Source organism: Pelecanus crispus, chromosome Z, assembly GCF_030463565.1.
Source record: "Pelecanus crispus isolate bPelCri1 chromosome Z, bPelCri1.pri, whole genome shotgun sequence".
Classification (NCBI taxonomy): domain Eukaryota; kingdom Metazoa; phylum Chordata; class Aves; order Pelecaniformes; family Pelecanidae; genus Pelecanus; species Pelecanus crispus.
The window spans coordinates 2,122,522-2,150,124 of NC_134676.1; the positions used below are offsets into that span (position 1 = coordinate 2,122,522).

The 27,603-nt window shown below is 42.6% G+C and overlaps 1 protein-coding gene across 1 annotated transcript in view; it reads right to left on the reverse strand.

Annotated features, from left to right (window-relative positions):
* DCC (DCC netrin 1 receptor) overlaps positions 1-27,603 on the reverse strand; it is a 596,500-nt gene that overhangs the window by 47,326 nt on the left and 521,571 nt on the right. The window contains exons 17-21 of the mRNA XM_075726297.1: positions 24,233-24,471; positions 19,915-20,053; positions 15,218-15,325; positions 11,636-11,830; positions 6,458-6,490 (exon numbers count right to left, since the gene is read on the reverse strand). Of these exons, the coding sequence (XP_075582412.1) occupies positions 6,458-6,490; positions 11,636-11,830; positions 15,218-15,325; positions 19,915-20,053; positions 24,233-24,471 (714 nt within the window). The remainder of the gene's footprint in view (positions 1-6,457; positions 6,491-11,635; positions 11,831-15,217; positions 15,326-19,914; positions 20,054-24,232; positions 24,472-27,603) is intronic.

Genomic DNA, 27,603 nt, shown 5'->3' on the forward strand with positions numbered 1-27,603 from the left:
CTGATCGCCCAAGTTTTTTAATGAGTTGCATTAAAGGGGGAAACATACTTTCAGAGGTACCAAAACCTGCATCCATATGAACCTACATATCATTTCTCACCTCTCACTTCTCTGTTCAACTTCTGGTTTCCCCCAGGTCTGTCTTTCAAATGTGTCAGTAACTTGAGTCTTTCTCTGAAAAAGCATATCTTTTTCCCCACAACTGTATCTCAGATGCCATTATATGAAATAAACATTTCAACTTGGTCTTGTCAAGGGAAAAAAAAAAAAAAATCAAGTTGTCAGTGACAACAACAGTTCTTTATCCTCTCAGGTCTCCAGCACTTGGAAATTGGCCAAAAATTCTGTTGTCATTTTGCTGTAAATCTCCTCCTTTTTTTTTTTTTATGCTTTACTTGAGCAGCTTCCTTATTTGCAAACTTCAGGTATCCCTGCACGGCATGGGCAGATTGGTAGATGTTGAGGGAATGCTCTCTCCTGGCAAAATGCTCACTGCAAGCCAACTACCTGAGCTAGAGAGCTGGAGGGGGAATGACACTTGCTGTTATATCGTCTGGCTCCTCTGAACCAGACATGGCCCTGCACTACCACTGTTGCTGTGTTTTGCCTTAAACAGCCCAAAATATGGAGAAAATACGCTGAGCGATATTCTCATATAAGACAGCAGAGACTGTAAGCGATATTTCCTGCCCCATGGGTGTCCCCAGGGAGGTTCAAACATGCAAACTAAGTCGCTGGGAAGTTCAAGCACGCAAACTAAGCCACTGGCTCTCACAGCCAACACAAGCTGTCAGGCATACAGCGCCAGCAGAAAAGCTGCTCTTCTGCTTCCATGAAAAAGCTGAGCTCCCTAAGTTAGTTATGGCACCGAGTACTTGGAAACCTGCTCCAGGATAGAGCAGAAGATAGCAGAAGATAACAAATTGCCTTCAGGGGGCAGCTCTAGCTCGCTGCTGACCTGCAGCCCTCCTAGAAACCCGGTGGAATAAGGAAGCTCAGACATGGCAGAGTAAAAGCAGAGTAAGGAGGATGGCTGAAAAGAAAGGGGCAATGGGAGCTTCTGCCCCGAACAGACACACAGACATCTGAGAAAAAGAAAACACCCCCCTAGCGCCTTGTTCCAATTCGGTATCATCTTCTGGGAAGGCAGAAATACACGTTAGAAGAGAGAAGGGTTGAATAATACGCAGTTCAGCATCGCTCCAGAGGCTGCTCTTCATCCTGGAAGCTGGACACCAGTTCAGCCCAAGATGGGTAATGCTGTGCGGCCACATCGCGTATTCGCACACCCAGCTGGGAGGGTGAGCGGTGGGTCACACCCTGACTCCAGAGAGTACCGAGGTGAGGATCCATCTCCATGTGCACAGCCATTCACAGGTTCCCTCTTTGGTCAGTGATGAGAGAAGGAAACCTCACAACCGTGACTGAACCTGCTCATCTTGGATGGGAAAAGCTGGTTTTTGAAGGTACCCACCTCTCCCCATTGACCACACTGTCTGGCAGACTTCGGGATGTACCACATTAGCTTTCACCACTGAGGTTCTGCATCCATCAGCATGTAAACAAGTCAGAGCATGAGGACTCGTGTCTTCTTCCCATCTGTGGTCAGCCCCTGATAATGAAGGAGATGCCCGCGTTGGCCTGGTGACAGCTGAAGAGCTCAGCGAAGGCAGGGGTGTTTGCAAGTTTGCTTATCAGCAAGTATAAACTGGCAGACTTCTTGGAAAGATGCTGGGGCTCGGGGCAGAAACGCAAGATTGGGTGAACAGATACACACAATACCTGCTGACTTCCTTTTCTGTCTTAAGGGAATCCAGAGATAGTTGTCTCAACCATGCCTCAGTGTAGCAGGAAACACGACCAATATGCAGGAATTAGCTCTCGCCTTTAAATTTCAAGCTTGCCTTGCCTTCTGAGATGCTTTCCATTTTTTGGACCTTAAGAAAGAGTTCTGACACCTGCTTGGTAAACGTAGCCAGACGACAGAGTTTAAAAAGTGCTTTTTTTTTTTTTTTCTCCCAGAAGGGGTTATTCTGATAAATGGGATACTTATTTCTCATCTGTAGCGAAGAGCATTACAGACCACTGCATTATTTGTTTAGGAAGCAGCTCTTTGAAAAAGATCTGAACCGCTCATCCTTTTACTCCTGCTACATTCAAAGTTTGCAAAATAGCTTCAGAACCGAAAGCCCGGAGCCATCAAAAGCTTTAACAGGAAAAAAAAAGAGGCAAACTTGATGCCTTCTGCAGTCACAGTATGAGACGATGTGACTGTTTTGGGGCTGATATCAGGCTGTAGATTTACTGGCAGCTGTTTTCAGGCTGGAAGGCATATGCAGAAAAACGAGCACGGGAAGGTTTCAAATGGGCAAACAGCAACACGCCTGCAATAATCCAACATGGCAAAGGTTGAACGGCAGAAAGCCAAATTGCAGGCATGACTAGACCGGGCTTCAAACCCTCTTGCTCTGAAAGCTGAAACAAGTGGTGCACTGTTAACTCGCGAGGCGCAGAGCACCGAGGTGTAAAATGGCAGGTGTGTGGTCAAGCACGCCGTGTTCGTCCCCTCTTCAGAAGAGGCAAAGTCCCCAGCATCACTTGGAAACCCTTCCGTGTGCCTCCAGACTGGATGCAAAACAACGCAGACCACCATTTTCCTTGGGATTTGCAAACAAGAGCTGTGGATTTCTGACTCGGATGATTTTCTCCACAGGCTTTTTGTGGAGCCTGGGTATGGTCGCTGGCCCTGCTCCAGGCATGGGGAACAGGAGACTGGCCTCACCACGGCAGTAAACATTAAATCTGAACTTGTCAATATCTAGTTTCTGGTTTAAAAAGAGTAATGTCATAAAAAAAAAAAAAAATCGTACCTGTATTCCAAACGTAACAGCTTTCCATAGTGATATACGAGTTTATCCGGACAGTTTATGTGACCCATTTCATGGGAGGTACATTTTCAGAAAACAATTGAACAATCAAAATGAAATTGAAATTTCCTAAGATAAGGAGAAACATTTGTTCAAAACTGTGTATGTTTCCTTTTATCAAAATTTACAGGGGACGTTATAAAACATTTGTAGTCCAAAAGCAGAAATCAGCTTTTTTTTTCTCTTGCAAAGATCTAATTCCGATGGCAACACGTAACTGTTGACAAGTCCTATATTGACAAAATACGGACCAAAGAATTTAATATTGTTTTATCAAATGGAAACTGGGGCAAGATAAAATATAATCGATTAATCTCTTTTTTGCCCAGTTTGCCTCTATATATTTCAGATGAAAGTCATAAATAGAGTTTTTTAGACTCTGGGAAGCCTCTACCACAGCTATCTGAAAACAGCTTGTCTTGTCCCACATGCGTAAGGTTTGTGACAAAAATTCTCTCTTGAGCATCTGAAACCGTAATTTCATTCTTACTTTTATATTACCATTTTTACTGCCTTTGAATATGCCCTGCTCTACCAGTTGCATACAGGCAAAATAAAAATCTGAAAGGAAGCTGACGCATTTAGGGGCTTGGCACCCACTTCAGGTTCAAGGGCTCTCTTGGGAAATGTGTGATTTGATTCTCTAGGTGCCGACGCTCCTCTTTTTGCCCTTCGGATCACAGAGTTTGCACCCTGGGGCCATTATTCACATTTCATCAACAGGATTTCTCATTCTCTGTCAGACAGCTGCGGACCAACGCTTCCACAGGACGGGATGGGCTCAACTCTGTCCATCACTGGTGGGCAAGAATGAAGTAACGGAGGTGAGGTATCTCCTGCCCTCCTTCCTCTTCTCAGTGGTAGCCCCTTCTTGCAGCGGACGGTCTCTGCTCTCCCAGGGAGTTGCAGCAACAGGGAGCACATTTGCCCAGACCAAGAAACCTCTGAAGTTCTCCCTAAACTCTCCTGTCCTCCCTATCTCCTTTTTTGCACCTAAGGATGGCAGCAGTTGTACTGTCCCTTCTAGCTGACCCCACATCTGGGATTTTCAAAGCTCTACCACATCATGCCCTGAAACCTTGGTGTCTCTGCCCAAACCCCCTTGCATGTCCCACACCCTCCAACAGTGCTTTCCTGCCACGTAAGGGAATCATAGAATCATCGAATTGTTTAGGTTGGAAAAGACCTTTAAGATCATCCAGTCCAACCATTAACCTACACTGCCAAGTCTACTCTAAACCAATCAAGGGTAGACTAGACTAAACCATGTCCCGAAGTTCCTGAACTCAGGAACCACAAGCCGGCATTAGAGACAGATGACCTACCAGAGTTAATTCATGTCACTCAATAAAAATGACAGAGATGGCCCAAAGGACCTTGTCCAAAGCACAGAGTAATTTAAAAGGCTCCCACTGACTCCAGTAGGCATTGGTTCAGGATGATTAAAGAATCAGCTTTGATGATTTCTAAGGCAAATGAGCTTTCAGAAACTTTGACTCTGATTGTCTTAATGCTTGTGCCTGGAATACAGTTACAGTGAGACCTGACCCCATCGGTTTGTCTTTAACAGAACTGCCTAAAGATCGAGTAAACACGAGCGAAGAACTCAGACTTCGTATTATTAGAATTCATCATTGAGGTCACATAAAAATGGAAACTGAATTTAGATATCAACAAGCCTATGGAAGATACAACAAAAGGCTGAGAGTTTCTCCTCCTTATATACTACAGTCCTAAAGAAGGAAAATGCAGTGTATTTCAACTACCCAGGTGAAAGACTGTATTTATGTACTAGGAGTGACTGTGTTTAACTCAGGCTCTGCATACCTGCTGTCTGCTAAAGACACGCTAACCTCGTTTCATTTTTGTAAGTTATTTGACTCAAATCAAATCAAAAAACCCCGCCGTACCTGAAGCAATCGGGAATTCACGGGCTATGGCTGCAATCCCAGCACAGTTAGACCCTGGGGATACGCTTCAGCCAGACATCCTGCTGCAGGTAGTTACACAAGACTGGTTGAATTCTTTCCTGTTTTGAAGTCTATACAGAGTATTGTTCACTAAATAGGTCGCAAACACTGTTCAGGCTGTACAAGAACAATGAATTATTCCAGCGACAGTTTTTCTGTAGCAAGGAAAACCCTAGCAAGGGGCACAGCATTCCCACAGGAACACGATGCACAAAAGGAAAATGACCCAGACCTCTTTTTTTCTGTGGTAGTTTGAGGAATATTTATTCCCCTACCATATACAGCATAGCTGCACTTAATCTGTCATGCTTATTTACATCTCCCCACCAACGAAACTACAGCACAAGGTGGGACAGGCAGGTCTCTCTGCAGAGGATCTGATCCTTTATATCCTCGTGATGGATGCAAGTTCACCACTCTATGGAACATACGAACACTTCTCCACATTTCCTATGGTTTTTTGTCTCCCATAACGCATTGCAAAAGTAGTATGTAGAGCATCCAACAAATTCTGGATTTTCTGCAGCATTCCATGGAAAGAAGCAAGCAGAAGCACAGAAGCTTGCTGTGAGACTATATGTGGTACCTGGCACAAAGTAAAATCCTAGTGAAGAAATATGCTCTGGGTTAGCTCCAGGGATGCTCCAGGTCAAAGTAAAACCTATGAAAGGGCCTAGAGTTGACTTTGATCTTCTAAATAACCTTTTCTTGTCTTCCCTAGGAATTATTTATTGCAGGTTAACTCAACTCACTAAACTGGGGTAAGACGGTAGCTGTTAAGTGAAGCCAGGGAATTGAGGTTTACACCTCACTTTGCCTTTTAAACCAGCGTGAAGTGAGAGTTCAAATCCAAACAAACCTCCCAAGATCAAGCCTGAGTTTCCCAAACGTTACCAAGACTGTTTCCTTGGGCAGATGTCACATAAATGTACAATGCTTTAGCTGTAATTGAAAGAAACACTTAGGAATAATGTAAAGTAAAAATAAAGTAAAAAAAAGGAAAAAATATCCTAGCAACAGACTTCACAAGTATTCGAAAGGAGATAGGAGCAGAGGAACTGTGACTAATCAGACATATATTCATATTTGGAAAATGTAATGATAATGCCTTGAAAAGTTGACTAAACTTTGCTATTATTTAACAGGAGCTGCTGGTTTGAGAGAAAAGATGATTTATGATTTCTCACTGTGAGGCTTTTGAACTTTAATCTATAACCCATGAAAGGGTGCACGAGGAGCCTGGAAATTATGCTGAGCTTAATTATACTTAATGTGAATTATTCAGAAGTGCAGCAGAGAGACTAAAAATTTATTTCATACAAAGAAGCTTGACATTTTAATTGGTCCTTCAGAAAAGAGACAAAACAATTTCCTCTCCTGAAAATTTACATCTTCCCCATCAAAGCAGCAGCCTCAGCCGAGCAGAACTTCATTAACAAGATTAATTATCACGCCAGCGTCTGCCTCATCAGGTGTGCAGGCCAGGTGAAAAGCACGGCCCCCTCCCCGGCGCGCCCCCGAGGCCCCGGCAGAAAAGGCGACAGATTGAGGGCACCGTACCTTGGTCATTAGCCATTTTGTCAGGGTGTTCGACTGCAAAAAAAGAGACAATGTCATTAGAGGCTGACAGCTCCTCGCAGGCAAGCCGACGCATCACGTCAGCTATCGTGTCAGCCGGCTGGCGCGGCGCTGCCTTCCCGCACCGGGGGCGGAGGATGCAGGAGGACGGGCTGAGTTTTACCGTTCCCTTTTTCGGAGGGATCCTGGAGAACCGAGAGGACACACACACAGAATCATAGAACCATAGAATCACGGAATATCTCGAGTCGGAAGGGACCCGTAAGGCTCATGGCGTCCAACTCCCTGCTCCTCGCAGGACTGCCTACAAGTAAACCATACGGCCAAGAGCATCGCCCAGACGCTCCTTCAACTCTGAACGCAGGTGGAACCGTGCCCTATGTCCGATATTTTCCCCAAGTTTCTCCAAATGCGAACCCTTTACCGCAGCATTTTTTCGGTCTCTTGTTCTTTTTGGGTATGATCTGGGAGGTTTAATTAAGCAAGAAGGGAAAGAGGGAGAGACACTGCTTCTTTAAATAATTACAGTCAAATCACCTACAAGTTGAAAGCTCCGTCTGACTTATGTTATCATTGTTTCACCTTTTTACAAAGGGGTTTAAAACTATTTACATCTTTTTGCATAATAACCATAAAAGATAGCGTGATCTGAAGTGTGCCAGACAAGAGTTCAAAATTCAATAGATATATTAAAAGCTTTCCAGCACAGCTACAACTTCTGACTATTTATGATATGGCTGAGGGAATTAAACTTTCCTTGGATTCATAAGTAGCTACCATCGTAGAGCATTAACCAGTCCTCTGCTTAATAAATTATGCAAGAATCTTAAGTACAGGAAACTGGGGGAAAATGAAGTGATTTGGCACATGAATCTGGAAGTCAAATAACCCCCGCCTGCAGGTGCAGAGCGTGCTGCTCCCCTCGCTGCTAAAATCACGACAAAACCTCGTCTAGATCGTGGCATCATGCTAGGAACAACTGGAGGTACTGAATTAGCAGTAATTTACATTTGCAGACACATCTATGAGCTCTGTGCCCATAGCAGAGGGGGAATTGCTCCTTCGATGACCCCCAAAACCTCAGTTAATTTTTTTTTTCTCCCCCTCCCCAGACTTTTTCACATGGATGCAGAGAAGCAGGGCATATGGAGCACGCTGCCTCAAACTTTCTAGAAATCTGTGAGCCTGCGCCTCCCCACTGAGCCCTGCCTGGGTTCTCACCTTTCCCTTAGGACAAACGTATTCACGAAAACATGAAACCTTGCTCGTGACTGCAGTTGCCTCCGTCCAAGCGCTGACACCACTTAAGACGCTGCCCTGGCATCACTCGGCGTTTGCTGCCTTCTCCAGGCGATGGAGGAGGCGAAACCCGGGACACCTCCAGTGCCATGAAATGCTGCAGCCCGGGTGGGCAATATCTGCTCCTGGCAGGTGCCGGGGGTTCGCGGTTGGTGCCGGTGATGGACTGGGATGCGCTGTTGGACCACGACGCCAAGGCAGCATTAGAGGGCACTGCAGCGCTAGAAATGCTGCCCCACACCATCCTCGCCAAAAAGGAGGGTCAAGGGCGGGGGACCGGCATCATCTGCGAGTTCAGGGCTCTTTCAGAAATGGTACAGTGGCAACTCTTAGTCTCCCGTCCTGTCGAAAGCCCACAAATACAGTTTTCCTTGCCCATCTTAGCACGACGGGAATACCTGAGAGCGTACTGAAGCTCAGCCTATGACCTCTTCCTCCCTCTCTCTCCCCCTTTCCACTCATCCCTTTAAAACCACACCTGATCCAGTGTTTTATTCCTGCTTGGCGTTATGGCTATAGGTGCACTAACAGGCAACTTTTTTCAGTTTATATGTATTGATGTAACGTTTTGTGTGACTCCGATAAGCAGAATACTACTCTCTAATTTTCTGTAATTAAAGCTCAGCACTCAAGGAAGGTCTGTTTGTAAATGCTGGCTGAAATCCAGAATAGGTGCAGCTGAGCAGAAGAAAGCATAAGCACATTTAGTAAGCTCACTTCTCAGATTTGCTTGTTTCTGTGATAAATGGGAAAAAAAAAATCACTGACCAGTTATTTAAAAGATTGAGGAAAACCTCCTTCCTGTCTGTCTGTCACCGGTTCATTCATTCACTCTTGGTTCATTCATTGACTCTTTAGTCGTTACGTTTCAATGGGCAGTTGCAAAAATATTTCAGGCTATTTAGTTATTTCTGCAACTTAATAAATTTCTGAAAAGGTATGTGCCGTAAAAGTAATATAACAGCGAGAGCTGGAATTTAACTTCGGGGCAATCCGTGACGATACACCGCGAAAGGCTGCAAAATACACATACCATTTGGGCACTCCCTGCTTCTCTTCTATACACACGTGTACATATATATGTATACATAATATTTACTGAAGTCATCCAGACTCAGTAAGGAGTAAGAAAAAGCCTAGCAATGACCTCAAATTTTGGCCTGAATTATATAACCAAAAAAAGGTGGGATGTTCAATCGCATTTTATCCTTCTATGCCAGGCCCTGAAGAACGCACGTATCAGATTCTTCATGCTTTAAGTGATAAATTTAACAAGCCAGAGCATAAAGCAGCAGATCCTCAAGCGATGGAAACTGTCACAGATTGATTGAAGTTCACAGTGTAACGACAATTTACATAGGCTAAGGATTTGCCCATTTGCCTGTATATTATCATCGGTGGAGCTGAGGTGGAAGAATATAAACTCATTGCTCCGTGGTAGTGTTATTTACTACTAAACATATCTCTTTCTCACAGGTCGCTACATTTTCATTAGTAAAGGAAAGTCACTACAAATACTCGCATGGCAATTACAACACAAGTAATGGCTTGGTTTCCTTGGAGGAGCTTTATGTGCTATAATATACGAAACGAGACAGCGGGTGACTTAGTGGATCCTTGACGCTTGTTTAGTTCCTCGTGATTTAAAACTCCCTCTGATCAGGACACAGATTTGCCATCAGAGCACACGTTACCACATGGCACATGCACATCTTCTGTTAATAATCATTAAGGGCAGGAAACCAACATTTTTGCATAATTCAGAATGCACTGAAGACTTCAGAAAGTCTTTTCACCTCAAGCGTAGGGATTGATTTGTCAAAAAACCAGTTGAATATTATTGAACATGACATATTTAGGGTGGATATCATTAAGTATTCATGGCAGCGTATTAGACGTAGTCCTTGTAGGCTATTACAAGATGTAACTAACGTATAAATTCGTCTTTTTGGTATCTGTTGATGCCGTCTGATCTGGAATTCATTTCCCAAATGAGTTTTATGGTACTTTATGTAAACATTACAAAGTAGGTGATATCAAGTGCATTAATCTTTTGGTTTAGTTCGATATCTGGGTCTCTATATCTTCTCACATCTCATTAGTCTGCAGTTACTATATTTTGATGCCTTGACTCGTTTTAAACTCAGTCTAATAGACTACTTCTGCTTGGCACAAACTGTGAGCATGAAATTAAGTTGGCACCATCCGCCTGATAGAGATGAAGCACCCGCGAAGTGCTATCTCTTCACATTTCATGGCAGCGGAGAATGAATAATCAGGATCTTACCAATAATTCATTCAAAGTGAAACATGACTTGGACAAGTAAGTCCTGCAAACCTGGGCAGGCGGTGATAAGCTCAGAACAAATTGATACAATTTTTCATTTTTTTTTCCCTGACTCTTGCTAATTCATGAAAAGTGTTGCATGAGGCTTTTCACTCCCAGCCTGAATGGCCGATAGCATGCTTTAGAGCCACTGATAGCAGCGAAGCAAAAAGGGCAAGCTCTCTGCCAGCGCTGCCGAGGACACTGGCTCATTCATTGAAATCCTTCCTTAATGGCTGAAAATGGAGTTTCCCCTCCTTCCCTCAGAGGCAGCAGAAAAATTTGCTATTCACACGACGGTTTGCCGAGAGACAAACTCAAACACAAGCTCCCGCCAAACAAGCAAACAAAGCCCCCAAAGGGACTGCTGTGGGGTCGTGTGTCACCCCTTAGCTGCAGGCATTTTGCTTGGCTTTTGTACAGCTCGCGTTAAATGAAGTCTCTTAAAATTGATTAAAAAGAAGCTTGAGTGTGAACGCTAATTCCAAGCCTCTCAGGCACAGGTTTGAGCCTGAATTTCCCTAATTTCTCTCCAGTCGTGACTTCGCAGGTCCAGCCTGCGTTCCAGTTTCAATTACCTTCTGCCAAGATGTTATTTTTATATACAAATCCCTGGATTTTCTCTAGAGAAGACAGAGCGATAACGTGCTCTCTCATATGCCATGCTTCTTTCCTGGAATAGGTTCGCTGTTTGTGTCATTTGACTTTTTCATTAATTACACGTCTTTTTAAAAGTAATTTCATACCTTTGTGCGAATGAATGAGTGACAGTTAAAATATAAGGAGCGGAGCTGCGGCAAGCACCCTGCTTCCTACTCACGGTAATATTGCTTACATCTTCATAACTAATAATTTCTGGGTAGATCGTGTCAGGGCTTCACACAGACAGGCAGCGGGGAAGAGAGAAGAGGAATATCCCTCCATGTTAATTTGAAATTGAGTCTGGTACAAGTGCAGCCCTTTGCTCTCATAAATACATTGGTGCTGGAGTACCAGCCAAAAAAAAATGGGTGCCCCTCTTTTGCCTGCTCCTTCTCACCGGTCACTAAGGGAGGGGGATCAGGTATTAATTAGCCCATTAATAACAGGCACTGAAAAATATCTGGAACAACCTTTCCCATGCAAAGTCAAGTTGCATCTCAGTTTGCTGAGATTTTTAATCATCATTTTGCATGCCTACTCTGTTGATAGGAGTGAGTCATTACAGGCTCCTACAGGCACCAGAGGATCCAAAATGAAAAGGGACCTCCCTAGAGAAATCCAGTCAGATCTAATTAGCTTTATTATTGATGGGAGAAAGTTAGGTGGTGTCAGAGTGCCTTCCCCCAGCTGACTGAATTTAAAAATACAGTTACTGCCTCATTATGTGGTTTACTTTTGTCAACTACCGTATGTAGCATTTTGCTTTTATCTCTCAACAATAGTTTCAAGTAGTAGGATCTCTTCTGGCTGACATGGAATTAATTGCAAAGCTCCCACGAAGGCATTAGAAAATTCTACATTATCATTAACATCCAGATGACACAGATCCAAACCTTTCAGCGTCCGGAAGAAAACAGGATCGGAGAGGGGCCCCACTCCCTTGGCGTTGCGAGCTTGGATTCTGAAGTAGTAGACGGTGTCCAGGTTGAGGTCCATGATCTGGTGGGTGAGCCGGTCGCCGCTGATGGACTCCATAATCCAGTCATCGATTGGAGCGTTCTTGTCCAAAGTATAGAAGAGGATGTAAGCTGAATAAACACAGTCTCTCAGTTAGTACTGCAATCAAATTTTAACGCGCTTCCGTTATGAAATACGTATAAAAATCAGATTTCTTAAAAATCAGGGTTTTCTCTTTAAAAGCAGCAATGGCAGGTCTCCGATCAAAACAGCTTTGAGGAGTGTTATGACAATACATATTGGCCTATTTTTAGAAGAAAACCACAATTACAGCAGTCACTGTAAGAAATACAAATTTAACAAATACAGAAATAGGTAGCACACATTAATAGGCTGTTACAAGTGCATTTCTCAAATTCAGGTGCACCATTCAGTCTAATAGCTGCCATAAACCATACGATGTAAGTCTTTATATTAGGTAAGTGTTTCAGTGCTGAAATAAAACTAAACGGCACTAATGACACACATCAATTACTGGGTGTGCTTATGGGAAGCCATGCAGTATTTCTTGGCACTATAGGGAAAGTATTTTGGGGAAAAGAATGAAGAATTAAATATTTTGGCAACTCAGGATTCTGGTATCTTAGAGTACTTTAATAACTACCTACCACTGAATAAAACCTAAAAGTTTTAGAACTTCCAGGGTAGAAATACCAGTGTTAGGAAACAATAATAGTTTGTAGAAATTACCTTGCCAGCAAATGAAATTTTGGGAAGAAGCAAAAAAGCCTGTAAGAAAGTCTGGCGCACCCTCTGTGCCAACCCAGCCTCAGCTGGGGACCTGCAACACCAGCCTCTGCCTGAATTTGAAAACATTTTCTTTTTTTCCCCCTCCTCTTTCTTTCTTTTTTTTTCCTGAAAGGTTCCCTGGCAAATTAGTCTTAGGCAAAAAACCAAAGTTACTACAAAATTGGATCCAAAGTTACTACAAAATTGGTGTAAGCCTTATTACTGCTGTTTCCCTAGTCTTTTCCGAAACAAAGATGCTCTTCACAACTCATTCCACATGAATGGTTACCCCGGTCATGGACAAGCAATGTTAGGATGGAAATGACATGGTTTTGCATGTGGGTTTTTTTGCTTGTTTTATTACGAGATTTTATTTAGAAGCTTGTAGTTTGGGGTTACTAAAGCAGTTTCTCTGACCACGACATCTGAATTGATATATATAAAGTTATGAGAATAGATATATTTTTCTGAAATTAACACAAATGCACTCACTCAAGCATTTGCATGGACAAAGATTTGGTTGTTGGGGACATTTCTGCTCCCCACAAGGAGTCGTTTCCTCTGCCTGATACCTTGTCCTGGTTTCAGCTGGGACAGAGTTAATTTTCTTCCTAGCAGCAGGCACAGTGCTGTGGTTTGGATTTAGGATGAGAAGAATGATGATAACACACTGATGGTTCAGTTGTTGCTCAGTGCTGCTTATGCCAGGCAAGGACTTTTCAGCTTCCCATGCTCTGCCAGGGGCACAAGAAGCTGGGAGGGGGCACAGCCAGGAGAGTTGATCCCAACTGCCCCAAGGGCCATTCCATACCATACGGCGTCATGGGCAGTATGGAAACTGGGGGGGTTGGCCGGGGAGCAGCGATCGCTGCTCGGGAACTGGCTGGGCATCGGTCGGCGGGTGGTGAGCAATTGCATTGGGCATCACTTGCTTTGGATATTGTTATTATCATTAATATATTGTTATTATTATCATTACTATTTTACTTTATTTCAATTATTAAACTGTTCTTATCTCACCCCAGGAGTGTTTCTCACTCTTACTCCTCCAATTCTCTCCCCCATCCCATCGGGGCAGGGGCAGTGAGCGAGCGGCTGCGTGGTGCTGAGCTGCTGGCTGGGGCTAAACCACCACATACCTCTAAGAAACATTTGACCACATATGCAATAAGAAAAATCCCCATGAGAGTCATTCTTCAACCAAGTGCTACAAGAAAGAAGTCTGTGCACAAGAAAGAAGTTTGTGCATGGATGTCAGGGGACCCAGTCTGCTCTCAGGTCCAAATGTTGCTGTCGGTGGAAAAACTCTGTAAAAGTGGCTACCACGGAGTCATTTCACACCTTGGAAGTCAGGAAAACTTTTATTTTATTTTGTCTTTTAGTCATAGGGAATCAGGACCATTAGCACTCATTTCAGTGTGTTGTCCACCAGAATGATGGCTTCTTCTCTCTAATGGCTAAATTAGGTTGGTGTAAGCAGAGCCATTTCATCAACACATCCTACTTTCGCACATGGTCACGGATTGTGAAAGTGCTGCTGATAATGTGGAATGAAATTATACACAGTTATGCAAGTCTAACCCAGGAATCGTTACTGCTGGGTGATGTCCGCACGGAAATATATCCTTATCTGAGCGGTAACATAAAGTGGGATACCTTCTTGGCGTAACTCACAACAGCTCATCTGATGCCAGTGAAGCCCTGCTGAGTTACAACTGTTAAAATCTGACCCAGTGCTCTTCACTGCTGATGGCTCACCCGGGACATCACTCTGAAGCATCCTTCCCTTTACGTCGGTATTTCTCAATGCTTCAGTGGCGTGGTGCTGGGATTACTAGCAGTAATGGTGATCATAGAATCATTTAGGTTGGACAAGACCTTTAAGATCATCCAGTCCAACCATTAACCTAACACTACCAAGTCCACAATGAATGCACACGTTCTCCCACATGAAAATATGGTGTAGAACTGGCCTAACCCAACTGTTTGTAGTAACGTGAGCATAATGTGCACGTTTTTGAAGCAGAGCGATATTTCTCCAAATAATTATATGCCTCTGAGATGTCTATTAGCAGACTAAAATGATCATTTAAATGCAAAATCTCAGATAGAACTCTACTATATTTTTCAAACTAAATTAACATTAAGGATTTGTAACGGATTTCTTAATTAGGCACTAAGGTTACATGCAATATTTTTGAAAATAAAATCTGTCATTGCGAAGCATCTATTAAGTTTAGTTCTTGTCAGTCAATATTAGGGTTTTTTTCCTGATCATCACTGCCTTAAATTGTTATTGTAAAGTTAAATATCTACCAATAAATTCTCCCATTATGTGCTGCACCGAGCAACCCATCATTATGTATATTATGTATTGCATTATTGCCAAACAAAGTACTTATTATTAGTCATTTCTAATTATCATTGAGCAGCACGTACCACAAAACCTTTGCTTAGAGCGCTGCATTTTTAAACTTATATTACTGCTCTTAGCATTTAAAAATAAAAGATTTACATCCTCCGAGTTCTAGATCTTGCAGTATTCCTAACACTGCCTTGAATCCTAGACCAAGTTGGCTGATAAAAGTAAGAGAAAATAAAATAACGTCAGATCAAATAGCATTCTAGAAAAAACCCAGAGATGTTTCCACAGAAAATAGGCAATGAAAGCAGCAAATGATCAGAATGGTAAAATAAAAAGGAGAGTGCAGGATAATATGAATGTTTACCAGTAATTTTTCCATTGGCATCCAACGGCGGCTGCCAGCTGACGATGACGGCCCGGGGTTTCCCTTCCCGTGTAATAACTGTCAAATCCTTGGGAGCAGAGGTTGGAGCTGAAAATAGTGAAAATAATTGAAACCAGAAGTTACTCACCTTCTTTTGAATTCCTTACACACCGTAGCAGGCATGAACTACTCAGTCGGCATTTACGACTTTCTTAGACCCTTTCAGATGCGAGCATCCTTAGATGCATTTCAACCACGTAACGTACGATATGTCTAGAAGTGATATTTTAATAGCGGCAATTGTACAAAACACTGCGCATGGATACATTCGGATTTGGCGTATAGCTCTCATCCTCATACCGCTAATGTTGGTCCTTACAGCTAAACAACCACCAATGTACCCAAGAACATCTAATATACTCTGAGAGCCCTAGACATTTAATAACAGTAATAATATTGTGGCTTCTCTATTAGGAACATTTGTAGGTATGTACCAATATAAAACAAATATAATTGGGTATATTCATTAAATATATGCTCAGCTTGGGGCTTTTTAGACACGATAGAAAATTCTTAGCTTTTCTGTTCCCATTGCATTAAAGACAGGAGGTTGGATTTCTGAGCCTGCAGTGTCTGCTTTGCACCCTGCTTTACTAACGCTGGCCATGAGGTCTTCCTGCGCAATGTCTCAAATATTTTAAAATCATATCCTAAGACTGCGGAGGAGAAAGGAAAAATGGGCAATTATTAAAAATAGTTAAGAGAGAGGAGTAATATATTGGCACTGAGCTAATTCTTCGTTTATTTGGTTTTGATGCAAGCTGTTGACGACTTAGAGCGTATAGATAGCATAACAGCACGGAGAACACAGTGTACGAGCATCACATCATCTGTGTCCTACCCATATGGCCACTAAACAACTTCCTTGAATGTTTGAAGAACGGCTCCAAAGTCACTTTAGGAGGTAAAGCTTTAAAAAGCTGTTGGATCATGCTGAGCTAAACCAGCCTGACCTAAAGCACAGACACAAATCTTCAGGGTGACGAACGTTCAGTGATCTTAAACAACAAGAAGGAAGGGAAGAGCCAGCTGCTGTCCAGGCTCTGGTCACAAGGAATTGATCCCTTTGAAATAACACCGAGCAGATGCTCTCATGGTATTTACACCCGGTGAACTTTTCAAAAGTGGGATCCAGAAAGCAACCGAGAAATCTGTACACAGAAAAAGAAAAGTTTCTTTACCACTGTCATATTACTAAGCAGGTGACTACTCGCCAGCTGATGTTCTTTCTGGCAGATTTGCGGTGGATCATCTCTTTGCTATATGTGCTGGAACAACACGTTCAGCCTGGTGTTTCCAGAGCCAGCACCAACGGGAGTCCCAGTGTCTCACTTTAGCCTTGTCACGTTAGCTGCTCCTCGCCAGAAGCATCTTTCTCAGCCTGAAGCAGGCAGGCCACAACACAAGCTCACAGATCTTTGAGAAGTCTCTTAATCCTCGGCAATGCCCAGCATGACGTGGGCTCCCACATTGCTAGGGAAGTCTGCATTTTTGTTATTGTCATTATTCATCATTATTGTTGTTATTGTTATTATTAATATTACTTCTTGAGAGGGTTGCGTCGCATTTAAATGCTACCCAGCTTATAGCCAGTTGGGACGCTGGCTCATCAGTTTGAAGCACTAGAAGAAACGTCGTGGACTGCCTTGCTATTTCAGGGAACTGCAAGAGATAACCCTGTTCGTAAGCGAATCAGACAATTTTAAAATTTTCCTTCCCTTTACTTTTGCTAAACCTACTCTGCAATATTCTCCAACTTCCCATAAATGTACTTCTACCAAAGTGCATCCATCTCTCTGCATGCAAACAGCATCTTTATCTTAAATACGTTTTCCCATTTTCTGGTATTAACCCTTTTTGACATGTTTTCATGAACTAACCCTTTCCCTTCCTAGGCTTTCTATCCTTTGTGAAGTTAAAATAGTAAAGCTTGTAAGCCCATTTCTGTAATATAGGCTTTGCACGCTGGCGACTACCACGTGAGTCCCGCTGAGCGGCTGAAGTTGAGCTCTGCTTTCAGCAGATTGTGAACATAAGATATCATGAGAAAAATCAAAGCTTTAGATGTTTCCCTTAGCGCTCATTAACACCCCTCGTATCAGCAAGGCTTGTGTAGGCAGATCTGGGGATGGAACTTGGCTCCGAGAGTTGCTTCTGAATTATGGGCATAACAACTCTCCCTAGCCATGGTAGTAATCTCCAGTGAATTCTGTATCGATGCTGATATGTATGTTCTTTAATATCATTACGGGAAATTCAACATGCGGAATGGGTACAAAACAGGCAATAAAGATCAGCAGTGCAGGATGCCCTTAATTAACAGAGCTGCTCCATCAAGCTCAGATAATTGCATTGCAATCACATGGGAAAATCTAAGGACACATATATTCCCTCTTATTTTCCCTTTGTTAATTAACTGGTGTGTACGGTGGTTTTCATTTAAAAAAAAAACCCCAACAAATCAATATTTACCAGCAGACTTCATTTGGTATCTGCTGGTAGAAACTGATTTGTAATGGCACCTAGAGTGTTTTCAAGGCCACTAGTCACCCTCAGGAAAATATAGCATGTACTATACTGCGTTAGTGTCCAAATGTACATATTGCTGTCTACAACAGATGAAGGAGCAAAGTATTTTAAGCAAAACCATAGACATTCTTATCTATGGACTAGGGACTATGGCAAGATATATAGGCAATCATAAAGGCTGTAGAAAATCTTGTAGTTCTGCGGTACACAGCCTCATGCAGTTCAGTGGCATTATTTAAAAGCCAATCTACTCGGGATTTTCAAAAGAGGGGCTCAATAGCTTATTCTAAAAGAAATGCAAATTTAATGGAAGACAAAGACAGCCTAGGGATCAGGATACGTGCTTCCATTAACGCCTATGTGATAACTAGAAGTAAAGCCCAGGCATACTATTTCCCTACTGCAGTTAATTGAAGGCACACAAAAGAGAAAGAAAACAATTACGTTTTGGAGAGGATGTTCTTATCTGTAGAGATCACTATGTCACCATCCCTTTCCAAATATTTTTATCCCACTGCACTAGGGTTACATATAATACCTATCCGGAGTCTGTTATCATAACTGCATTTAGTCCCCTTCAGAATCTGAAGTATCTTTCAGGTCATAGCTTCCTGCTTGGAAAATACCACTCAAATGCTTGAGAAGAGCAGCTAAATTAAGCCTTCAAAGTGTATTTGTTTATTATAAGCGTATTGTTAATCTTAACAATGGCTGCTTGCTGGAAATGAAGTATAGATGTATAAAAACACTGAGCATAGGAAAGATGCCTTACCAAACTGTCAGCAGGGCATTTATACAAGTCAACATTTTGCACAGGGTAGATAATTGTCTGTTTACAATAAATAACGTGCAAGCTGAAAAGACTGCTCACTTTTTTTTATTTTCCCCTGTTCCTGTCTCTGTCTCTAATTCTGCACACACGGTTTCCGTTGCTGTAACTCTGACTGTAGGTCTTGGCTGGACTGACGCGTTGGTCACCAGCGCAGTGCACAGCAAAAAGCTAAAATGTGTCCACATAGTGTTATGATCAGACCTGTGGTTCTTTAGTTTTTAAACACATCCCTTTAGCTCTTGAGCCAGGAAGGATGTGCATTAGATAGAAGCAGCCATTGAGCCCTTTTTACTAAGTGCATAAGATGGGAACTCATGACCTTGAGACTCACAGAACTTCGTAAGTCAAAATTTTGAAGTAGCAAAATCAGTATCTAATAATAAGAGAATAATTGTTCTTGCCTGATCTTGGGTTTCTTTGAAAAGTGAAAACTATTTTAAATCATTAGCTTTTAAAAGTCACAGATACTTATTATAGTATGGGGCAAAGTATTACACACACATACTACCATCTCCTAGCTTCTTGCGATGACAACCAGAGCTCAGTAGAATGACTGCTTGTCCTGGTTTCGGCTGGGATAGAGTTAATTTTCTTCCTAGCAGCAGGCACAGTGCTGTGGTTTGGATTTAGGATGAGAAGAATGATGATAACACACCGATGTTTCTAGTTGTTGCTGAGTACTGCTTATGCCAGTCAAGGACTTTTCAGCTTCCCCTGCTCTGCCAGGTACACAAGAAACTGGGAGGGGGCACAGCCAGAATAGTTGATCCCAACTGCCCCAAGGGCCATTCCATACCATACGGCGTCATGGGCAGTATGGAAACTGGGGGGGTTGGCCGGGGAGCAGCGATCGCTGCTGGGAACTGGCTGGGCATCGGTCGGCGGGTGGTGAGCAATTGCATTGGGCATCACTTGCTGTGTATTATTATTGTTACTATCATTATTGTATTGTTATTATTATCATGACTATTTTACTTTATTTCAATTATTAAACTGTTCTTATCTCAGCCCAGGAGTGTTTCTCACTCTCACTCCTCCGATTCTCTCCCCCATCCCATCGGGGCAGGGGCAGTGAGCGAGCGGCTGCGTGGTGCTGAGCTGCTGCCTGGGGCTGAACCACGACACTGCTCTGCTTTGCTACCCATGAAAAAAAGCGAAGAAATACAGCTAATTTTGACGCGCGCCATCGGTTTATGCAGTTCGGATGAACTTGAACAAGGCTTTTGATGACAAATAAAAACCCCAAAGCAAGCCCTTCCAGCAGCTCTTGCCATACCTGCTTCATAGGTGGTGGCGTGCGCGGTCATGCTCCAGGTGCTGGACCGCCGACCTTTGGTGACCATGACGGAGAACTCGTACATGGTGTTGGGCTTCAGCCCTATCACGGTGTGACTCAGAGCGGTCGTATCTGCCGACTGCAAAGAGATGGAGCGGAGAATGCCTTTAAAGCCACTCTTTTTGCTGGTAGCCAAGCAAAAGACAGTTACAACCGATTCCTTTTGCAAGCAAAATAGCTCTACTGCTACTGCGTACCTTAACAGGACTATTTTTAGTACCATCAATATGATACTAAACTTGCTGCCTATAATTTAGGCAGTTAAATAAATTATTGTGATGCTTTCTCTTTTCCCAGACAAAGCAATTTGCCATGCGTTTTTTTCAAATGTAAATTCGAAGCTAACCCTATGTCCTTCATCTCTGCCCACACGAGGGCAAAAAATAGGAACATTTCCATAACTTAAACACTCATTTCCAGCCTCTTTGATGGGTTCCTTCTAAAAAAAAAAAAAAAAAAATTAATATCTATTGCTTTTTAGTGGAGACTCAGAAAGCATTTTTACCCCTGGAATGGTCCTGACTAAGGCTTCCCAGTTCCTGGGGTTAACACATATTTATGATAGAGATTGAAATATGACCCAGGAGCCCTGCATAAAGATGCATTTTTGTACTCACGAAACACACTTTTGCTTGTTTAAATACAATACTTTTATATATTAGATTATATTTGAAACATATCATTGATTTGCCTCACTGTGATACGTTATGAACAACTAAACATGTTGATGTGAATATTAAATTGTTCATTTATTTTTAGCTGATTTAGCTTTTTACCTCAGCCTGCAGGAAGGACCAATTTGAGGCAAACTGCGCTAGTATCAAAGGAGACAAGTGAGAAGAAAATTACGGGACAAATTGGTGAGAACTGACTGAAATCAATTCCCATGCTTTTCAAGCTGCAGAGCCTGGTGTGCAATCCTCCAGTGTCAACAACTTACAGGCCAGTGAGTTAGCGTGCTGTGCACTTTTACATGTTTATATACCTATGGACCTAAAGTTTACTGAGTAAGGACAACGTATGTATGACTTTGCTTCAGACGGCTACCTTGATGTTCACGTTTGGGAAGAGGTCCACAAGAAGGCATCTTGCTGGCATACATCAGTAATGCCATTCTGATGCTAATCACCAGATGATTAAAAAATAAACTGACCTTTGCTAAAAATGGGACATCAAGTAGCCAGCACACCACAGAATAAAGCAGTAATATTCAAGGGGGAATGGGAGAAATTTACTTTGCAGAGACATTAATGAACGGGCTATGTATGCCTACATGGTACGCTGTTTTATCACCAGTGCTCTGACAGATGTTTTGCATGCTACTTAAAGGAAGACTTAATGCAAAACCAGATTTTACCTTCTTCATACTCAATTAAAATTCCTAGTTCTTGGAAATTAGCAGTATTACAACTTATCTGTACTAGGGGTTTACTCCAGCAGAGAATCTCCCTCTATAAAAAGACTTACTGAAGCAAAGACAGCACTTATAACCTACGTGTTCATTAACTACTCAACCAAACTACTCAGCCACTTGCCAAAGATGGCAAAATCTACCTGCTGGAGTTTATACAAATTATTCTTTGACTAAAGGTTGGATTCAAATATGGGGAATAATAATTTTCTCCCCCAGAAAATATTTTGGAAGAAATGAAATGATTTATGGCGTAAAATACTCCTCAGCATGACTGAGGGTAACTAAATCTGATAACTATCACTGTGAAAGCGCTCAGATATTACACATGATCAGGAAAAATGCCCAGGAAAAAAACAACAGGGTCTGAACCTATTCCTGGACAAAACAGTCTTTAGTGGAACATAAAGACGTTGGGTCCTTTTTTGTAAAAAGAAAGTTACTTGTCTCCCGCTGAGCGTTTTTCTTTGACTGTATTGCTCAATATTAGCATTTCAATAGTTGCAAACATCCTTGAAGTTAACATCACCTTGAGATGAAGGGGGTGTAACTGCAGCGAGTACCTTTAGCACTGCCACGCCATGCCATTTTGGGACAGTTTGTACAAAGTAAAGTTGGCAGGGCAAACTTAAATTTATAAACTTCCAGCTTCACTAGGAAAGGCTAAACTCTTCATTATATTAGATTTGATGCACGTTTTTGAAGCAATAGGAGACTTTAATGGGAAAATGTCAGAAGAATTGGAAATTCAATGCCAACGCAAAGGCGAGTGGTTTGGGAACCTATTTGTGAGCCTGATCCAAACCCCTCTGAAGAAAATGGAAGTTTTCCCCACTGTTTTCAAAGAATAACATAATAGGTTTTATCCTGTTTCCTTGAAAAAATGTGGTTATTTCAAGAAAGCAGACCCTCTTGAAAGATTTTTGATTGTTTCTGCTTCTGGGTAATTGAACTGGAATAAATGAATCAGACCGGCTCTTTACATGCTACCCACAGACAGAACAAACTAGAGGTGGTGGCAAAAAAAGGTAATTTCACTCTTGCTCCTCTCCTCTTCAGTCTCCTGCTCCTCGATGGCTCCCAGAGCCCTGTGTGGTGGCTCTGCGAGAGATGTCCACTTGCTCGTTTTAGCAGAAGGACAATGAGCTTGACACCTCCGAGCAGGACGTGCTTCTCCTGCACAATAAGTCAACAGGGCTATCTTTGATCATTTTTGTTTGTCACCCCACCATTTTCCACTGCATGCAGCTCAGTAAATGCACTGGGAAACTAGAGAAAATGTTATGATTTACTATGATTGGCAAAACATAATGCTGTCTTTTCTGGAGCTTTGATTTCATGACTAGAGCTGCAAACTGTGACTTGCTGTGCTTCCCTGTGCTATGCTCCTCATTTTGCTGCATGGAAATCCATCTCTAAATAGGAGTGAGATCAAGGCATGGCATTCAAAACATTACAATGCATCGTTCTGGCATCCTTAATTACCTAAGAGCTTGTTACAACTGCATGAGCATAGAAAATTTGGGTCTAATATTGCAGATCATCATCTCAGCACCTGAGGTTATCAGAAGTATGGCAGGAGATGTAAAAGCAAGGTATGGGCTTTATACCTTGTAAAGATGTGCTATTATTTAAAAGCTTTACAGTGGGTCAGCACCTGCAGCAAAAAGCCAGCCGACCTGAGTCTCCTCTCAGCTGATGTAAATGCAAATCGGGGTAATGCAACCAAAATTGATAGTTCACGGCAGCACACGGACTCGGCCAAGTGCCAGCGAGCCAAATTCTGATGGAGATGTGTAAAGCAGAGAGCTGAAAAACCACAATCAGAAAAGAGATTGAAGGCAAGAACTTTGCCACCATCATTCCCACTTCTTCCAAAAATTATCTGGGAAAGATCTCGAGATAAGAGTCTGTAAGATGGGTGTACCCCAAACCTAAGGAGGTGGAGAGCCATCCTCCGGGGTTTAGAAATGCCAGCCTGTATTTAGACACATCATTCAGGCTCTAATCGGAGGAACCTCACTGCTGGATAGAGAATGGCCTGTTCCACAGTCCTCGTAAAAATGACTTGCATGAGGCTGCTTTTGTTAGGACAGAGAACAGTAAAAAATGAGGCATCCACTTGCTGTATAACAATACATCCACAGCAAAGAGCTCACTACGGATCAATATGATCCTTTAGGCAAGCAAAAACAACTATTATGGTAGGGCATGCTCATCATGGGGAAGGTGGGTGTTATATGAGATGCAATATATAAGCTGATGATAGTGGGGAAAGGTAGCTCATTGTTCAAAAAACAAGCAAACAAAAAGGCTGTGCTTGCTCCTTCCCGTTCCCCGTCCCACCATGTCTCTTTGCTGCACCGCACATGATTTGGTACTGCTTTCATTAGGACTTGAAAAGAAATTCTCACACAGAAAGTAGCTCGCTGCTGTCGTATCCATTCCAATTGAGTTTTCTCACAAACTAGCCTTCATTTTTTGCTATTTGGGAACACGTGATATGGGTGAGTAGAATTGCCATACAGTGTGGGTGGGCTTGCAATTGCTATTTCTTCCTATTCATGCTACACTATTGTGTTACCAAATCTGTGACTTATTTATATCTGATTGGTAAAGATTAAAGATGAAAACTTTCAACAATTGGCACATGGGATTAAAACACAGCATTTTCATCCAACTAAACACATAGGTTTCTAGGAAGCAGCAGTTACTCGGGCAACTCTCCTTTTGACTGAAATGGGAATTTTCATTGAGGGAAGTTCATAAAAGCCAATTCAGAGTCTTTGCAAATAAAATACGAACAGATGAAATAGCTCATAAATTCATAACGTGTTAAAATTTCACCTTGTACTTAGCACTTGTCGAATAGCTCGTTCTCCATCGGACCGTGTAGAAGCGAACCTCCGTAGTCTTTTGGTTCTTTGGGACAGAGTTGTCTGCCCAGATGACCCTCACTGCATCATGCGTAAGTGTAACAGCCTGGACACCTACTGGTGGGAGCATGGGGGTGGAGATATCTGGGACTGAGGTAGGGAAATCATCAAGCAAAGGATAAAAATCAACTTCTAATGGATCAATGGGTTCTGGGTCCATACATCACCAAATGAGCATTCCAAAATAAATGAATAGGTAAGTTAAACAGAAAAACAAAACAAAACAAAACACAAACAGCCACCAAGGGGCACACAGCACAATGGGTTAAATGCATGGCATTAATGAGGAGGAGGAACATGAGGAGAACAGAAAGAAAGGCATTAATGCAAAATGAGAACGCATCAGCAACATTTCAGTTACATCACTACAACAAAACTAACCAGCGCTAAGTGCTATTCGTCACGACTTGTTTAAACACTTCCAGGTATGCTGCGTTCTCTTCACAGGAGACAAAGTCAATGCACAGTGTCTCTCCTTAAAATGACTTACATTTTGTTAAAAAAATTGAATCACTTAAATGATACATTATTGGAAATACCTACAAAGTGGAGAGCGTATCATCTTCCAACCTGATTTATAGACATGACATACTCTTACATGTGTAGGAGTTACCTATGCTTTTCTCTCTCGGCAGCCTCTTTCAGGCTCTTTTGTTGCTTAAAGCTCTTGAAAGGAACGTATTCTGCATCTCCTTAAACGTTTGTTAGGCAAAACAGAACATAACAATTCCACTGCTGAAGTGAAGATCTTGCGATTGTTGGTTTAATACTGTCAGCGTGTTAAATGTGTGCATCCAGGCGTGGAGACTTGGATTATCTTCAGGTGGGCTTCTTCCTCGAGGAACAAGCACGGTTCCTCTCCCGTGATCGGGTGGTCTTTGGGGAGCAAGATGCTGAGCACCATGCACATGCCATGGCAGTGCGCTATGCAATGCCAGAGGAAAATTCTGGCTGGCTTAACTACCGAGACAGTGGCACATTTCATTTCATTTCCAAAAGTTCAGATCTGAGTGGCATGCTGACACATCCAGTTAACCGAGGCTGTCGAGATTACTGTGGCCATGTTTTCCTTCCGCTGGGTTGCAGAGGAGGTTTCTCCGAGCTATGGCGGCGTGAGAGAGGAACCAGACGTTGGGTCAGCAGCAAATCACTGCTGTTACAATCACGGGGAAAAAAAAACCCACGAACCACCCGTGTACAGAATTCCTCTCCTGATCAGCATTCGCTTCGGCCCTGGTGACATTCACGCTCTTGGCTTCGCCAGGGCTCTGTCTCTGCCCTTTGGGCTGCACGGTGATGGCACCCACACGGGAAACAGAGACCATTTCTACTCGGTTTAAATACCTCTGTCCTTGTTGAAGCACCCCGTCAGCTTCTGGCCTATCTTTTAAAACTATACTTACTGATTCATTATTTACCAGCTGTGATTTTTCTAAATACAATTGCAAAATGCAGTGGGTAAAGTGCACCAAAAGCATGCCAAAAGGTTGCTTGGGTTCCCCCCTACCCCCAAAATAATGTGCTAATTAATTAATCAAAGCATAAATGACTCTAATTCACTGACAGTTGCTACAGTTTGTCTGCTCCATGTGCAATTGCAGCTTGTGACACTCTTTGATCACTCCTGTTTTACGGTTTTGTAATTCCTATTCAGAATTTCGGGAGGTCACAGCCTTCAGAAGGAAAAACAGAGGAGACAAGGGTGTTTAAAATGTATGATAAGCCATTAGGTTCAACCTGCTTCTTGTGTTGCTTCTTTCATCAAAAGCTGCTTTATAAGAAGTCTGAATGTGAGTGTTGAAAGAAATGAAGCAACCCGGTTTTTGTCGTAGTAATCCAAAACTCAAACACACGACCCGCACAGGGAGGAATAGGCGGCTGAATCCCTTTTTTACCCCAACCTGGTGAATCGAGCTTCTGCAAGTTGAAAGTTAATAGTTTCTTTTCCTGAACCAAAGTTTTCCAAAAGAATTGGCTGTAAACTTTGGAAGGTGAGCAATACCTGTTTCTGTTGGGGTTTTTTACAAACTTACGATGGAAGTTGATGTGACTGGAGCCGAGTTGATATTTTAGCAAATACTGCACTTCCTTTCTCTTTTTCTTTCCCATAGTGAAAACTGAAGTCCTGCTGCAGAGGAGATTATGAAGGGAGGCTGGGTTTAGCAAAATAAATGGTCAGACTCGATCAATCAAGATAATTCAGTTTCTGAAACACGTCACCACTGACCTGAGGAAGAGGGAAATGTCTATAATCCACTGGTGGCTGAAAATAGGTCCCTAAATACTGCCTCCATTTTCCACCAAAGTTTCATTTGCTATTATTTACGAGTGGACATCTGTCATCTGGAAATTGCAATCTCTCGACAGAAAATAGTTTCTCGCTCTCTTTGGAGTTGTTTTGCGAATATTGCATGTTATATAACTTTAGTTTGCCCACCGTATCCACACAAGCAGACACCAAAGTATGTCTACGTACATGCTAAACGGACACACAAAGACACAGTTTTCGGGGTTTTTTGGTGCCCAGGGTGCGTCTGCTCAGCCGCTGCTTGGGGAACGCAGTTCCCGTGCTTTCCTGCTTTGCCAAAAGACTTTTCCGAGATGTTCCTCCATCAACAACCCAGCCACCAGCTCCTTTCAGAGTCTGCATCCCATGGGTGGGAGGTGGTGGGAAGCTCCGGGTACGGACGTCTCTCAGCAATAAGAGAGAAGCACTGAGGTGGACTTCTTGCAGATGATCATCGGGTCAGTTCACCAAAACAGAGCCCAAGCCTGAATTACCTTTTTTTTCACACCTGGATATCGTTTCGTTTATGAGAGGTTATATACAGACATAAAATCAAATCCCACAGGCCAGCCGGGTGGTTTTTAAATAGAATTGACAGGGAACAAAAAACTTAAAAATAAATGTATATATGGAACCTGAGGCAAACTCACTGGAAAAAGATTTTACAAGACACACACTCAGCAAGAATGACCTCTGTAGACTCCAGACAAAAAGAAAGATTAATAATTTTGAGCCAGAAGTTCCCTGACACTTATTATATCTAATGTAGCTTGTTACGGTTGCCCTTGATTGCGTAATTAATCTTTATTTTTTTTTTTCTCCTTCTGACTTTCCAAGATTTCTTATGGGAATACTTCACAAAACCATACGGATAAAAGCTGGTTTTCCTTGTAGAGCCACAGAAGTGCCATTTGGTTGATTTATTCCTCGTGGTCCACCCAAGCCAGCGTCAGCGATCGGGTTTGCTCTCAGTGACACAGCTCCCCTTCCAGGCA